Source organism: Felis catus, chromosome A3 (genome assembly GCF_018350175.1).
Source record: "Felis catus isolate Fca126 chromosome A3, F.catus_Fca126_mat1.0, whole genome shotgun sequence".
In the NCBI taxonomy this organism is placed as follows: domain Eukaryota; kingdom Metazoa; phylum Chordata; class Mammalia; order Carnivora; family Felidae; genus Felis; species Felis catus.
In genome coordinates, this window is record NC_058370.1 from 87,591,690 (window position 1) to 87,608,477 (window position 16,788).

The 16,788-nt window shown below is 42.7% G+C and overlaps 1 protein-coding gene across 4 annotated transcripts in view; it reads right to left on the reverse strand.

Annotated features, from left to right (window-relative positions):
* Positions 1-16,788, reverse strand: part of FIGLA (folliculogenesis specific bHLH transcription factor) — a 78,727-nt gene that overhangs the window by 60,799 nt on the left and 1,140 nt on the right. Inside the window, exons 2-6 of one of the 4 annotated variants that reach the window (XR_006595660.1) lie at positions 14,923-15,075; positions 13,097-13,321; positions 4,323-4,369; positions 3,020-3,054; positions 2,706-2,782 (exon numbers count right to left, since the gene is read on the reverse strand). Coding sequence is in view for 3 of the 4 variants with exons in the window: in XM_045054352.1 (XP_044910287.1) it covers positions 2,767-2,782; positions 3,020-3,054; positions 13,097-13,321; positions 14,923-15,075 (429 nt within the window). In the remaining variant the exon portion in view is untranslated. The other 3 variants (XM_045054352.1, XM_045054353.1, XM_023251753.2) reach the window with 3 other exon arrangements.

Consider the following 16,788-nt stretch of genomic DNA (forward strand, 5'->3'; position numbering starts at 1 on the left):
GTGCTGTGGAAAGAGAACTGAACTAGGAGTCCAGGGCCTGGGGCTCGTCTCAGTCCCAGTGACTGGGTGGACTCAGAAAGGACTGACCCCAGGTCTCACTTCCTGGCTGTAAAGTAAGGTAACAGCCCTTGCCCTCTGGTAAGGGATGAACTGTGCTCCTCTACCTGCCCTCTACCACCAATCCCTACGTTGAAGTTCTAACCTCCAGAACCACAGAATGTGACTATATTTGGAGATGGGGGTCTTCAAAGAGATAATGAGGTAAAATAATGAGATAATTAAAAATGAAAAAATTAGGTGTCCTCTAATCTAAGACAGGTGTCTTTATAAGAGGAAATGTTGACACAGGCTGCCATAGAGGGAAGACCATGTGAAGATACAGGGAGAAGTCAACCACCAACAGCCAAGGAGAAAGGAAAACCAACGCTGCTGACACCTTGATTTCTTGATCTCACACAAACTTCTGTTGCTCAAGTCACCCAGGCCAGGCTACTTTGTTACGGTGGCCCTAGAAAACTAATGGTCTCCTACCATCCAGGGTTGTCATGGAGACAAAATAGGACACCAAGCCTTAGTAAGTTTTACAGTCTTATTACAGACTAGAAAGACACAGCTAAACCATGGTCATAGAGGGAAGAGTCATCAGGGTGAGGTAGAGAGGCCCCCAACTCCAGAGGAAAGGCAGTCCTTATTATAAAGTGGCAGAGAACTTGGCTGAATTGTGTCCTAGTGTTTCATAGAAGGTAGAACTTACAAGTGATGAAATTAGATATTTAATGGAGGAGATTTCTAAGCAAAATAGTGAAGGTGCAACTAGTGTCCTTCTCACTATTTCTAGCGAAATGCAAGAGGAGAGATGAATTAAAGGAAGACTCTTTAAACACAAAGGAGCCAGAGCTTGAAGACTGGGAAAATTCTCAGCCCATCTACATTGCAAAACATGACAAAGCTTGTTCTGAAGGGAGTATGAAGGGTGTGGCTGAATAACCATTTGATAAAGAGGTCATGGGTGTAACTCATGGACCTAATCGGCCATCTCAGCAGAGGCCAGGAATAGAGATGGGTTTTTCCAGCAAAGACAGTGCCATTTTGAACTAAAGGGAACAGAAAAAGCAGGACAGAATGAAGGAAGGCTATTAAACTTGTTGGATTCTATTGGAGGAGACCACAAAACTATTTGGTTGCAAAAGTACACTGTTCTTCCAGGAAAGGAGAGAATGACCCCCAAGGTGATTCAGAGATCATCAGCACTGCCATTCCAACCACAGGCCCAGGGGCCAAGTTTGTTTTCTCCTGGCTTCAGGGGGCAGGGCCACTGCAGAGCTGTGTGGGGTGAGGCTTCCACCACAGTGGACCTGGAAGGTGGGACACTGCCAAAGAGGATTATTATGACGGCTTAAGATATAATGGAATTTGTCTTGCTAGGTTTGGAGCTTGCTTGGGACCCATCACTCCTTTCTTCTTTCCAATTTCTTCCCTTTGGAATGGGAATGTCTGTCCTAGGCCTGCTCACCATTATACTTTGGAAGCACATAACTTGTCTGGTTTCACAGGTTCACAGCTAGAGAAGAATTTCACCTCAAGATGAATCATATCTCAAGTCTCAACCATACATGATTTAGAGGACATTTAGATGAGACTTTGGATTCAGAATTTAGAACTGATGCTGGAACAAGACTTTTGGGGATGTTGAGATGGAATGCATGTGTTTTGCATGTGTTAAGGGTATGAAGTTTTGGAGTCAGGCACCAAAAACCATCGACTGAATTGTGCCCTGCAAAATTCCTATGTTAAAGCCCTAACCCCCAGTGTGACTAAGAGCCAGGGATTTTAGGTGGTTGTTAGGGTTAAATGAGGTCATAAGGTTGGGCCCTTAATTCAATAGGATTGGTGTCCTTATAAGAGGGAGACAAGAGTTTGCTGACTGCACACACACTGCTTGCTCTCTCTCTGCCCCCACCGTGCGAGGCCAGAGAGAGAAATCTGCAAACCAGGAAAAGCAACCTCACTAGAAACCAAAACTGTTCAGCCTTGATCTTGGACTTCTCAGCCTCCAAAACTGTGAGAAATTTCTGTTGTTTAAGCCACCCAGTACAAGATTTATATTATGGCAGCCCAAGCAGACTACATACTTTCTGTGCCTTGGTTTATCCACCTGTAAAACAGGGATAATCATGCCTATCTTATAGGACTGTTATGAGAACAAGGGAACATATGGAAAGTATGGGAACAGATACAGCATATAACAAGTGCTAGGTCTTTGTGAGCAGTTGTTACAGAGATGAAGACGGTCTCTGTGGTCAAGGTGCTTGGGTGTCTAACTTGCATAAGGTGTATTATGGATTTAGCTGGGTATTTAGACAGCCTTGAAAATTCTCACTGCCAATGGCCAAGGCTTACCACTCCTTACTTTTCTAGCTTAAGTTTATATTCCTATTAAAGTTAATCTCCCCAAGAAGGGTAATAGGCACTTATTCCTCAAGTGATGAAAATAGATAGAATGAAAGATAATAGCTATGGGTCCTGAAAGGATAAGGATGGAAACCTCAGAGGAGCTGGGGGATAAGCATGAAGGCTGAAGACCCTGAAGCCTATTTCTTCTAAGCATGAAATTAAGGAAAAAGTTGAGTAGATGTGTGACAAGCAAGGCCATTTAAAGGGTAATTGTAAAGCTTTGAATTATCACAATTTTTAAGAGACTTCAAGACTTTCAAGCTGCATTTATTTGTCTCTAGAAGGTAGCCCTGGGATGGCACTTTTCACTTTTCATACTTGGGGGAGCCTGAAACAGAGAAGAAAGTCCCTTATAAATGGCTAAATGATAATAACAGTTCCCAAAAGAACTACATAAATTTTTTCATTAGTAATCAAAAATGTTTAAGTTTAAAGATATCATTTTTTATCTATTAAAATTCTATCATTTTAATAGATCCCACTGTTAGCAAGGATATGGTGAACTCGGCACTCAGAACTGATGGTATTATAAGTTGGCCTCATGCAAGTCCTAGATTGTACCTACCTGTGACTCAGGACTTCCACTTCTAGGAATCTATCCTAAAAATAAATAAAAATTTTTTTTTTAATATAGAAAGAGGTAAATACATCAGGCTATTTTCCATGTTGATTAGAACAAAAAACTGAAAACTTAAATGATCCCCAATTAGAAAACCCTTCCATTCAATTGATCATTAAAATTTGTGATAAAGACTACACAGTACCTCAAACATGTCAATGGTAGAATAAGAAGAAATACAACACAGTGTTATATACCCTGTGATAATTTAATTCAGTTGTGTAAGAAAAAAATTTGGAAGCATTTTAGTATATTTCCATCCATGGTTTTAGTAAGATGGTAAGATTACTTTGGGTCTTAATATTCTGAAATCTCAACCTGAAGAAAAAGCCAAACCCATGACTAAAAATAAAGCCACTACAATCTTTCACTGTGGAAAATAAAGTACTACAGTCACATGCTTTAATTCAGGTTATAAAAAAACACATTTACCTATTTCCTAGCCCACTCTCATTTATATTTCAAGGGTCAGTGTTTTTTTTAGAACAAAAGGCAGTAAAGAGTTTAACACTACTACACATATGCTCTGATTCCATCCTTCACTGACCCACTGGATATTGGTCAAGTTCCTTCTGTTTTCTAGTTTCCTGACATGTAAAATGGATATAATTATACATCACAAGGTGGTCATGAAAATTACAATGTTATTATGTATACACCACCAGGAATAGTGTCCAGCACAAAGTATCAATAATTTTTCTGTTCTTAATCAAGTCTTTCCACTATGCATTAAGCTAACTTTTTGAGTTCAAATTTAGCTTTAAAAGTTTCATTTAATTTTTTTTAAACTTTTCACATACTTATAATGTGTTAAACCTAAGAGATAAGTTCATGTATTGCTAGGTTTACCCAGAGTTAAAAGATAATTTATTCCAATAGCCTACAGTCTAGTGTATTATAGATCATTGTCTTAGTTTGGATTTAAGTGTTAACTAGAAAATTCCAGGAATGTAGTATTTAAGTATCAGAATATGAAAACTTGCTAAAGATGATCAATTTTGCCTTATTCTCACAGTTCATTAAAAAAAAAAATGCCTGTTGGCCTCATCTAAGCAGTTGAAGGTCTAGGAAGAGGGTGGTCTGAGGGACAAACCCAGCTTGCTGCTCAGCCCCTCTGATAAGGCAGGCGTGCTCCTGTTGTTGGTTGTATAGCTGCATGGTTTGACATATTATCCAATGTAACCTTCCCTCCACCCACTGAGCCAAGACTTGGGGGAGGGGCCAGGGACTGAGGTAGATAGATACCAACCAGAAGTCCACAGTTAGCTTCATATTTCAGTTCCCAGCAACAACAGTCTGAAAAGCAAGGTTCTCATTTGAAAGAAGCTGACTTTGTTGAAAGGGAGAATAATAAACATGTGGGTTCTGGTGGGCCAGAGCTCAGATGGCAGCTCCGGTGGTCACAAAGCAGGGAGGAGGCAAGACATGATGTGGGAGAAGATTTCCTACAACCAAAAATGGAAATGAAAGTTGAAATAGCAGGAAGTAGTTATTTGGAGGGGATGGAACTTGTCTGTAGAAGCTGCCTGATTCCTAATCCCCGGGAAGGGCCCCTGTACCACACCTTCCTGGGGAAGAGTTACATAAGGGAACAGAACCCAAGAAAGATAAAAAAGAATTTGAGGAAAGCCAGGATTTATACCCACTTCTCAGAATGTAGCCTCTCACAGTTTAGTGACCACATGGCTGAAGGAATTTTTAAGTATGTGCCTGAGGGCAGCTACACAGCCCATCTAGGAGTGGGAAAGCCAGGAAGACAAGAAGATGCCTGGGTTCTGAAGGCAGGCAGCCCAGTGAGCCTGGCCTAGAGAAGAGAAGCCATAGTGGGGCCATGGACATCCACAGGGGATGTCAGCTCAACAAGACTGGGGGCCTAAGGATTAGCTGGGGAAATACACATGAGCATTCTCCTTCCAGCCTCCAGCCATAGCACACACACTCCTTGCTGTATCTAAAGGAGGACAAGAGGATCTCCTAGGGGAGACGGGGCAAAGAGTCCCACAGAGATTCTGAACATTAAACTGGTAACAGTATTTACTCAAAGAAGATAGACCTTAATGGGCTAAGAGAATCTTCCCACCATCTGAGTCATAAGGTCTTTACTAGGTTCTCAAAAACAAGTAGAATACAGTGTAGAAAGTAAAGTTATATTTCTTCCCATATAAATTGTGCTCACAATTGTCAGTCCTGCTTTGATGTGTGCAAATCCAGCCAGGACCCAGAGATCAGAACCCAGCATGGTCACCACAGCCCTTCCACCTCATAGAGTTGTACAGATGATCTTCCAGCAAATAAAGCTCCTTTATAATGAGCAGGGTTTTGGCCACCAAGCCCCACATGGTCTTTCTCTTCCCTTGGGGGCCTGGTCCAAATTGCATGAAGCAGGGAAACTCTGCTCCTAGGTTCTTCTCACATCAGAGCACTGAGGCAGGTGCCCCACACCCATCTTCCACACTAGCATTGCTGGAAGGACACATTCCTGGGAGGAAAGTCTTCCAAAAAAGGAGTGATCCAAAGAGGGCCAGAAGAGTTCCCCCCAAAATAATCAAGCTATATTTATGGTTCCTTTACCCTCCCACTAGAAGATCTACCTTTAAAATGATGTCTTTGGGGTCCGTTTCATTGCTAACCCATTCTGGATAACTCAGAGGTTAGAAAAAGGGGAGACGGGAGAGGGCAGGAGGACACACTGACCTCCCTGAGGGGCAGGCTTATGTAGTCCTAGTACTTGATGGCTTCCTGCTAACCCAAAGAGCAGTCTGTCTTAAGGGAGGTCAGCAGCACATCAGAGGAATCCTGCCACTAACTTTGAGAGACCTTTCCACTCAATTCTTACAACCCTCCTCTCTATCCATGTGGGACCAACAAGTTTGGGTCTTTTATAAAACTCCTATAAATTCCCTCCAGAAGTCCACTAGAATAAATCAAGACTTATTTCAATTAATTTAAAATTTTTTAGCATTTATTTATTTTTGAGAGACCGAGCATGAACAGGGGAGGGGTAGAGAGAGAGGAGACACAGAATCTGAGGCAGGTTCCGGGATCAGAGCTGTCAGCACAGAGCCTGACATGGGGCTCGAACCCATGAACTACGAGATAATGACCTGAGCTGAAGTCAGACACTTAACTGACGGAGCCACCCAGGCACCCCTTACTTCAACTAATATAACTACCAAGCCCATCATGTGTGAGAGAAATAGAAATTATTGGCTTTCTCAAATTATGTTCAGCTCACCAGGTAGACATCTTGTCAAACATACCAAACCTCACACACATTCACAAAACCCACTTTTTGTTTGATTTTTCCGTGGGGACAGAAGATTAAGAGTTCCAACAAAAGAAATCTCCCTGTCTTATTTTCATGAAGAAATTCACCTTTCCTCTAACATTTTCTTCTCATCTTGGTCAGACTGGGACTCAAGAGTTTCCCTTGGGTGCTGCTTGGATCTCTTCCTGAGTAGCTGCATCCAGGGGAACCCTCCACTGGAGGTGGCATCACTCTGAGGTTAGATGGATCCTGATTGTATGCTCCAGACCTCACCTTTCCAAAGCTCCAGGGGGAAAAACCAACATCCATATCATCACAGCAACAATCCCTCAGCCCCCAGAATTTAGAAGACACAGTCACATCCTGAGCCAACACAACCACTAGAGCAGCCTCCACACTCAGAGTCCCAGCACTCTTGGTCCAGGGCTGCAAAGTTTAACACCCAAACTGGTGGTACAACAAGGTGTCTGGGGGCCGACAACCCAGCGAGCACCCACCACATCAAAAGGAAGTGCAAGTTTCTAAAATATTCTGCTGCTACGTTCATCAGAATATACCCCCTAGGCCTCAGTGAACACCAGGGCAGACATATGTGATTCCCAGGGAAAAGCCTAGACCACCACACTACTGTGGTAGAATTTTTGCTATCACATAGAGCCAGTTCCTGGCAGAAATGTGAGAGGGAAGACAGGAGATAGTTGCTTCAAGGCCTTCCCAGGGTGCTAATGAATTCATCCCAGCTAGTTAGATCATTCCATTTCAGAGCTTAAAATGCTATTAGAAGAAATGCTCCCAGTGATTAATTTCCACACACGGATTACCACAATCTGCAGAGGGAGTAGTGGAAATCTACCATCCACATAGGCTTGTTCCTCTCAGAAACTCTTCCAAGGAATACTCCCACACCAGGCCAAAATTTTAGAAGTGTGTGATGGCAGAACACCCAGGCCCCAAACCAGGCACTTATGTTCATCCACATATTCCTTTCCAGAGTCCCTCTGACCCCAGCACAATTGCATCTCACTCCAACACAGAGGATGGCCTTTGTCCAGGGACACAGCCTCTGCAGGATCATAGGCAACTGTGAACAAAACTCAGAGCCTTGCGTGACAGGAAATGCTCAAACCATAAACACAGGTGTCAAACAAAAGAAATAAGCAATGGTGGGTCAGTAAACATCTTGCCACCCAGCAATGCCCAATCCCCAAACAGCAAAATCCTACACTTGAAAATCCAATCCTAAATGAGCCTTGCCAGGATCCTGACATTGATCCCTACTCCTACCAAGGCCAGATGCTGCAGCTTCACATGGCTCAGGGCCCTCTCCATTCGCACACATACTTGCTGATTCAGTCCCCAAGTGAACCTGCTCTGGCCCGAGAAGTTAATCTCCATGCCTGCCATCAGCAGATTCTTATGTCCTTCATTTGGGGTTTTTGCCTCTCAGGAATGTTGTTGATCTTGCACAGGCTGTTCTGACCCCATCCTCAAATCCCCAAAAATGCCCATCTCTGCCAGCACCAGGATTCCACTCCTCAGATCCTCTCCAAGGGCAGGAAGAAGGGTGCCATTCCTGCAAACTGAAGCTGGAGGAGGCCTGCGTCCCAAATCCTAAGCCCCTCTGTACATAAGCATTTCAGTCCAATGAGTCACATCAGCTATTCCCAGGTTTCTGGTTAGGGTGTCTGGCCAGGATCCTGAAACCCTATATACTCACTCCTTCATGTAAACTACACTGACCCCTTATGAGAATTGTTTGGCAAATAAAGGTCAGGCTGAGCTTTGTTTCCCTGGTCCCTCTCACTTCATATTGGTTCCTGATTATAAAATGCAAGCTTTTATAAAGTTAGTAAAAGTGATGTTGAATAATTGCTCAAGCCACATGCAAATTAGGATCTCAGAGTTAAACCTATTAGCCAGGAAAAAAACTAGTTAGAAAGATAGTCACACAGTAGGCACTTAAAAGAGAAAAAAATCACTTCCCCCTTCCCATCCTGAACAATTCAGTCCTAATGCTGTTAGCTCACAGTGAGATGGGGGGAGGGACATGGTGGCCTTGAGTGAGCTATTGGAGACCCAGCAGGGTGAGGATGGCATCCACACATAGAGGTGGCCTAATACAGGACGTCAGAGACCAAGCAGATGAGGGGAATGGCCACACAGTGGGGAGGCTCAGTGCAAAGTGATGAAGTCCAATCAGCAGGAGAGGGGTCTTGGAAGGGCAGTGTGGTAAGGGGAGTCAGACCCAAGCCAGGCAAGGATGGTGCCCAGGCAGAGGGCAGCATAGCATGGGGAGAAGCAGCCCATGCCAAATCAGGCAGGCATGCATATGTGCAGGTGACCTCACATGGTGACCCAAAGTCCAAGCAGGATGAGGAGACACCCATGTGTGGGGTGAGGGATGGCCTGAGTGGAATGTGAGACCCAAGGAGAAGGTCCTTACGGAGGGGCAGCGAGTCATGGTGTTGTTATGGGCTGAATAATGTCCCTTCAAAATCCATACGTTGAAGTCCTAACCCCCTACCTCAGAATGTGACTGTATTTGGACATAGGGCCTTAAAAGGGGTGATTAAGTTAAAATGGAGGGTGGGCACCAGTTCAATATGAGTGGTGTCCTTATAAGAGAAAATTGGGGCACACACATGCAGAGGAAAGACCGTTTGCGAGCCAAGAAGAGAGGCCTCAGAAGAAATCAAACTTGCCAACACCTTGATCTTTGACTTCCAACCTCCAGAACTGCGAGAAATAAATTTACGTTGTTTAAACCACTTACTCTGTATATTTTGTCACAGCAGCCCTAGCAAACTAATACAGGCGCTAAAGCCCAAAAGGGGTGAAGAGAAGAGCCAGGCATGGGGGAGACAGCACAGAGAGGAGAAATGAGTTACACACAGGGTGTCCTTGATGAAAGACTCATTCCAGGGCTAGGGGTGGGAAAGGACATGATGCTTGAGCTCAGAACATCTTCTGCCAGAAAGGAAATGATCAAAGAATGATAGTGACAGGTCAAGTGGAAAGTTAGCCCATTTGATGGGGCTTTCACTGGCCAGAACGAGGACAATTTGAATAACAAAATAAATAATGAAATGCTAGGATATTATGATGATATAATAATTACTGAATTAAATAGAAAACCATTAAAATGAATATAGAAATAACCAAAAGGTTCTACAATAAGTCAATGGTTAAACAGTGGCACATCCATCCCATGGACTAATACTCAGCAATGAAGGGGGAGGGGTGTGAATACACTTTTAATACAATGACTGGGATGATCTAAAGGGCACTGTGCTAAGTAAAAAGACCAGACTTTAAAGAATACACACTGAATGATTCCATATAGTATAGAACACTCCCCAAATGATAGAGAGATGGAGAACAGATTACTGGTGGTCAGTGGGTAGAGAAAGTGGAGATGTGGCGGCAGTGGATGATAGCAGGCAGGAGAGCTTTATGGGGGTGGAACCGTGCTAGATCTTAACAGTAGTGGTGATTCCACAAATCTACACTTGTGATAAAATGACAGGGAACTAGACACACATAGTACCAATATCGATTTTGTTTTGATATTGTACTATAGTTTCAGGAGATGCAGTCATTGAGGGAAAGAAACCAAGTTAAGGGTACATGAGACTTCTCTGTACTATCTTTGTAACTTCCTGTGCATCTATAATTATTTCAAAATTAAAAGTTTCATAGATACAGAATGTTGGTGAAGAACAGGACATCGAGAGAGCTTCAGAGCATCTCCACACAAAATACGGATCACAAAGTAAAAAGGTTAACTTTACAGTAGAGAGGCCTGGAAGTTATTACATTAAGTGATGGAAGTGAATATCCTCAGTAACAGGACAAATCAAAATGTACCCCATTTAATAAGATGCAATGCGTAGACAACAGCATCACTTCCATGCTGTTCCCGCCAAAGATGTAGATCTGAATCTAATCAGGGGGAAAGAGACAAACTCAAATCAAGAAACATTCAGCAAAACAACTGGCCTGTAATCTTTCAGTGTCAAGGTCATAAAAATCATGAAAAGACCAACAAAATGTTCCAGACAGATGGAGGCTAAAGGGACATGACAATTAAATGCAACTCATGATTCTCAGCTGGTCCTTCTGCTAGAAAGGACATTCAGACTGTTGGTGAAAACCTGAATGGAGCCTGAGGATTTTGTGGCAGTAACGCCACAACATTAACTTCCTGATTTTGATGGCTACACTGTGGTCATGTAAGGCAATGTCCTCGTTTATAGGAAATGCATACTAATTAAGGGCGATGGGGCATCAGGTTGGCAACTTATTCTCAAATGGGTCAGGAAAAAAGTTATTTGTACTGTACTTGTGACCCTTCGATAAAGTGTTTCAGAATACATGCTTTTATTTTAAAAATAAATGATTTGAATGTCAAAGAATGAGAAACCCTTCACAAAACTGATGAAATCCTAGAACATTTCTGCAAAAAAAAAAAAAAAAGTCACTCTTTACATTCAGGCCTGGAAAGGCGCACTTGGCAGAAGTTACATGCATATATAAAAATCTCAAAAACGTGATTCTTTGTTTAGTCTAAGAATTAGCATGCTCTTTCAACTAGCAATTTAAACTGAGTTAATCAAAAGACTAAAATTTAAGTGTTTTGTTCCCTTTCCTAAAGAAAGTTGTTAGAACTTTTCTGTATCTTAATAGAAAATGTTAGTCCCGCTTTAAATCTACTTACTATAAACAGCCTATTTCCAGGATCAATTATCCTTGGAAGACAAATTATCCTTGCTGGTGTTGCTAAGCATATGCCTACTGTGCTTTCTTTTAGGTTCCACTCCCAGCCCAGGCCCAAAAAGGAATGGCAGGAAGGTATAGCCAAGCAGCTCACCCCAAGAATGACATGGTGATACCTATCTGACAAGGATAGGTGAGGATTAAATGCAAGTAAGATTCTTGCCTTAATACCAAGTATATATTAAAACATTGCTATCTTTTAATATTTTGAGAGTGTGTGTGCACACACACACACACACGTGAAAGCAGGGGAGGGGTGTGTGTGGCAGGGAGAATCCCAAGCAGGCTCAGAGCTGTCAGCACAGAGCCCAATGTGGGGCTCAATCTCACAAATGGTGAGATCATGGCCTGAGCTGCAATCAAGAATCGGATGCTTGGCTGACTGAGCCACCCAGGCATCCCAAAACTAACATTACTATTGTTAACAGATAGCCAGGTTCAAGGTTCAGCTCAGGTCAGATCTTCATCCTTACTTTTGTTCCCAGTCATTCCCAGTCGGCTCAGGTAGTAGCAACAGGAATTCAGTCTCCCAAAGGTTGACTGTCAAGGGAAGGTTTGGTTTATAGGTCAAGTGGCCAGAATATAAAAATCTAAAACTGAGCATGTACAAGAAGTAGAACCCTTACAGAACAGTAATCAAGTAAAAAAATGGCAGCCAAGGTCAGTCAGCAGAAAGCCCGGAAGACCCAAACCAGAGTAGAGCACTACTAAAGGCCAAGTGAGAAAACTCAGAACACTTGCTACAAACAGAATGCCTGTGGCTTATTGTTGATTACCCACCAATCAATACTGATTGCTCATGATGAGTCCAGCAGATTTAATTTTTTTTTTCAACGTTTATTTATTTTTGGGACAGAGAGAGACAGAGCATGAACGGGCGAGGGGCAGAGAGAGAGGGAGACACAGAAACGGAAACAGGCTCCAGGCTCTGAGCCATCAGCCCAGAGCCTGACGCGGGGCTCGAACTCACGGACCGCGAGATCGTGACCTGGCTGAAGTCGGACGCTTAACCGACTGCGCCACCCAGGCGCCCCAAGTCCAGCAGATTTAATAATGTATGTCCAAGTGAACACTGACATGCCAGGTATTGTGCTAGACACTTCCCTGACATGATGCCATTTGAGTCTCACAATTATCTCATGTACAAGGTAGTCCAATTATCATTCCCATTCCACAGATGGGAAAACTGAGGACGAGATTCAGCAGTTCACCTAAAGTTACAAAACTAGCATCTGAACCCCAGTGTTGGCTCTCTAGAACCTGCACTCAACTGCTATTTTAAACTGCCTCCCACCACCAACCAGCATTTGTGACTCCACAGCTCCCACTGCCCCTTATGTCACACTAAGCAACTTGTTACAGTACGCTTGGTTACAGTTCCTACAAGCTGTTCTTGTTTCTAGCAGTCATGTGGCAGGATGGACCAACGGGTCTCATCAGAGTAACACAGTCACAGCAAGGGCTAAATGTCCACTTGTGGACTTGAAGAGGCAGACTGCTATTTCTATCCAGCAGCTTCATTAGTTTGGCAAAGTACCAGGAGCTATTAAATAAACTCTTATTTTTACTTAGAAAATGCCTTCCAATAAGGCCAATTCAAAAACAAAATGTGTGTGTGCACACACGTGCATGCATGTCTGTGGTATCACCATTTATCCTTGTGTATGGCAAGCTACTTCTTTCTTTTTCTGGAGGCCTCACAGTCAGAGATATTTTTGATGAGTTATTTAGGGTCATAAAAGGTAAACTTCGGTCTGAAGTGGGTAATTCTGGAGGGGTTGCCTTCCCCTTGAGTTGCTTACCTATTAATTTGGAAACATAATAAATTTTCCAAACTAGCAAACTCCACCTTCCCATTAGGTACTTTCACAAAATGACCTTGTTTCAATCATCTTTCAGGATGGAAAATGCCACACACTTCAAGGAAAATATTTTGAGTTTTTGACATCTATGTGGCTATTTAAGAAAAAACACTTTACCAGACTCCTGGTTGGGGAGATAACTCCGGTCGTGGACATCATGCTCTGGCGACAAGTGTGTGCTGACTCACCACTGCCACCATCTGCCCAGGGCCTCTCCTCCTCGTTCTTCAAGCCCACAGTACAGCTGGCATGTTGGGTGATGTTTCTCGATAGACCTCTAGCCAATGATATAGGTGGTTCAGAAACATTGTTGCTATAGCTCTGGTGATCCAGATTTTGTCTCTAGAAACCATATGTAGTTGTCAAACAGTATGACAGTCAAGATTCTGAAGATTTAAATCAATATATTCCAAAATTTTAACCAATGAAGTTTCATTTAAGTGATAAGGGCCATTCTTAAGTTATCATGGATGGAGAGAAAATCATTACTCACGAGACTGTATTTGTTTTTCTATAACCTTAAATGTTGTACAGTTGGCAACTGCATTAAAAATATTATCCCATGGAACAGATCCTGTATTTTGTAATGAATGTAGCACAAAACAAAGCCCTCCTGTTACACATGCAAGGAAAAACTAGGGCAGCCACCTGTTCATGTACAAATGCTATGACCATGCCACAACTCAAGCATCTAATTGGTTCACAAGACAATCCATTCCCACCATTGCAGAATTTATCCCCTCAGGGGTCACCCAAGTAGGACTAGTGAGTGGACAAGGAAAAAAATGAAAAGAACCATTATATAAACTGGCTATTCCCAGCCTAAATTTTTAGAATGATAATGTTTCTCTACTCTCTAATATCGGTCCTTCTCTTCTGTCCCTAAACACAATCACATTGCTACTTACAAAAGACTTCAATTGATCTAACCACTTTTCTTCTTCCATCCTTTTGATCCTTCTTCCAGTCTCAGATTTCCAGGTTTAATGGACTTGAAATTTGCCATTATACTCTGCCTGGGGCCCATTTTACTCTGAGGGCCATCTACACGCCCTCAAGCCCCTAATAAGCAGACTTCCAGCCCACTCCTATCCTACACCTCACATTCTGGGCTTCTCCATAGTTTCTTGAACCACTTCCCACCCTCAGATTCCCAAGATTCTCCCCACCCAACTTTAGGACCAGTCTTGCTTCTCCACCTTCTTGCCACCTTCTCCTCTCTGATGGCTCCTCCTCCTTCCTGCCAATGGTGTCACTCATGACTCATTTCTAAGGTCTTTCTCTCTTCGTGTCTTACCTCCTCTGATGACTAATTCACTTACAGGCCTTCAAGTCCTGCCTGACCATGCAACAAACCCATATAACTAGCCCACAGCTTCCATCACCTAATGGACAGTTGTGAGCTCTACACACTGATAATTGTGCTGACACTATGTGCTTCACAGTTTGCATAGCAGGCTCGTTTATGTCATCCCACCAAATGGTTGAAAATCCCATGAGACTGGTATCCCCAACCATTGCTGAGCATTCCACCAGACTTGTCTTAGAGAAGGCCTCTCCAAGGGAAATGCCTCTTCCTTTCTGTGTCCTGATGGGAAACCACCACTATAGAGTGGATTTATGGAAGCCTCCTGTCATACCCTAGCTATCAAGGTTCTATTAAAGATGCAGCAGTTAGGAAGCAGGTACCCTGGACAGTGACAGGAGGCAAGTATATAATCAGAAACTTGGCTCCAAAGCTCACACAGATCTGGATTCAAACCCCAGTCCTGACATTTCTTAGCTATGTAGCCTTTACTTGTATTTTGATTTCCTGCTCTGTAAAACATGGATCATAAATAACTCCTAGGAATGTTACAAACTAACTGGAACATATAAATTGCCCAGCACATGGAAAGGGCTCAATAAATGGTGAACATTGTTCTAAATTCTTAAACCTTTACCTCCGAGTCTTTGGCTCCTTCCAAAACATCACTGAGAACTTGTATGTATTCAGTTGCACCTTTAAGGATATCAACCTTGCTAGGCTTCCTGCTTTGGGGAAGAAATGGCACAAGCGCCTTCAGTTTGGCAAAACCACGGTTGAGATTTTTTATCTGGAAAACAAAAAAGCACAGTGACACACAGAGAAGCTAATTTGTACAGATGCCCCCCAAACCATAGATGAGGGTTGTGAGGGCTTGCTTTCACAGCTCATGTCTGGGTGGTGAACCTAAATAGGCATATGCCAGAGTCCCCACTCCACTGGCAGTGCAGTTGCTGGCAATGGAGGAGGGAGCGGCGTAAACTCAGCACTGTGGGTGGACGGGCTAGCAGAGGGGAAGGGGTCTGTGTTCTTGCTGAACCCTGTCCTCCTCCTCTTAGAGCATACCTGCTGCACTGTAATGTTCAGGCAGCTGGGTAGTGGCTAAAAACTCTAAGTCAATACACCAGGATTTAAAACCCAGCTCCACCACACACATACTAACTTTACAAGAACGTTAGGATACTTCATATTGCCACATTATGGTGTATCTGCTAAGTGGAAAATACCCACCTTGTAAACATCCTTGTGGTGATTAACATAATTATACATAAAACTCTTCTTCCTGACCTGGTGCATAGAAAGTCCTCCATAAATGGTACTGATAATGAATAAAATGTGCAAACACTGGCCTACTCAAGCACTGTGCCATCAACTCTTTAATCTCTTTCCCAGCCAAATCAGGTGTTAGTGTCTAGAGAGTCTGCATGTTGGCAAGACTTTAAAGGCAGAATAAGGCTAGCGAGATCTCTAGGATTCTCCAGGGTCCAACCCTTCAGCTCACAATGACTGGAACTCTGATGACCATCCCCCTGGGGGAAAGAGGCCTTGGAAAAAACTGGTTTCCACTACACCATAAAGCCAATATACTCCTGTTAATCGAGAGTCCTCTCCCACTCCAGATCAAAGTCAACAATGGACATAGTTATCTCATTACAGCAGAATACAAAGACCAAAAAACATATGAAAATGTGCAACTCTGATGAAAGGACTACAAAATAAAATAGAAATTAAATGCCATTTTTCATGTACCAAGCTGGTAATGTTGTCGTTTTGTTAATCATACCCAGCATTGGAGATGGGCAAAGGGAACAGTCTTATACCCTGTAAGAAAGGATGAAAATGAGTAAACTTTCTAGAAAGCAATTCAGCAACTTGTATCACAACTTTTGAGATTGTATAGGTCCTATGTTCCAGTAATTCCATTTCTAGTATTTTGAGAGCAATTGCACATAGATATATAGACCAGTAAAAAGCTGCAAAAAGCATAAAGACTGGATAAGTTATGGTCTATTTATAGGACTATGCAGTAAAAAGCTGAAAGAATGCTTAAGAATGAGGAAATGTTTTTGATAGTGTTAAGTGGGAAAAAAACAAAAATACGTACTAGCTCACAGTTTTATAGAATTATATATGGCACACACATAACTAGAGAAAAAAGACTGGGAGGATATATACAAGATGTCAGTTCATGGTAGTTATATCTGTGTTATGGTTGTTTCTGTTCCCTGGTCATTTCTGTATTTTCCAGGTGTATTAATTTTGTCGTTGTAAAGAAGAGTGATGGTCATTAGCTTTAAAATAGAGGGTAAAACCAGGATGAATTCTCTGCAGAAAGCAATTCCTTCCTGATGGGAAGGCCCATACAAAATGCAAACTACTGAATCAGAATCTTGTTTGAGGCCACATCATCACATCCGATTCCAGGGTTATTTTCACAAAGGGTCCGTGCCTGGTGAAACCAGGCTTTTCCACTCCCTCAGTTTACCCCAACTTCCCCTGTTCT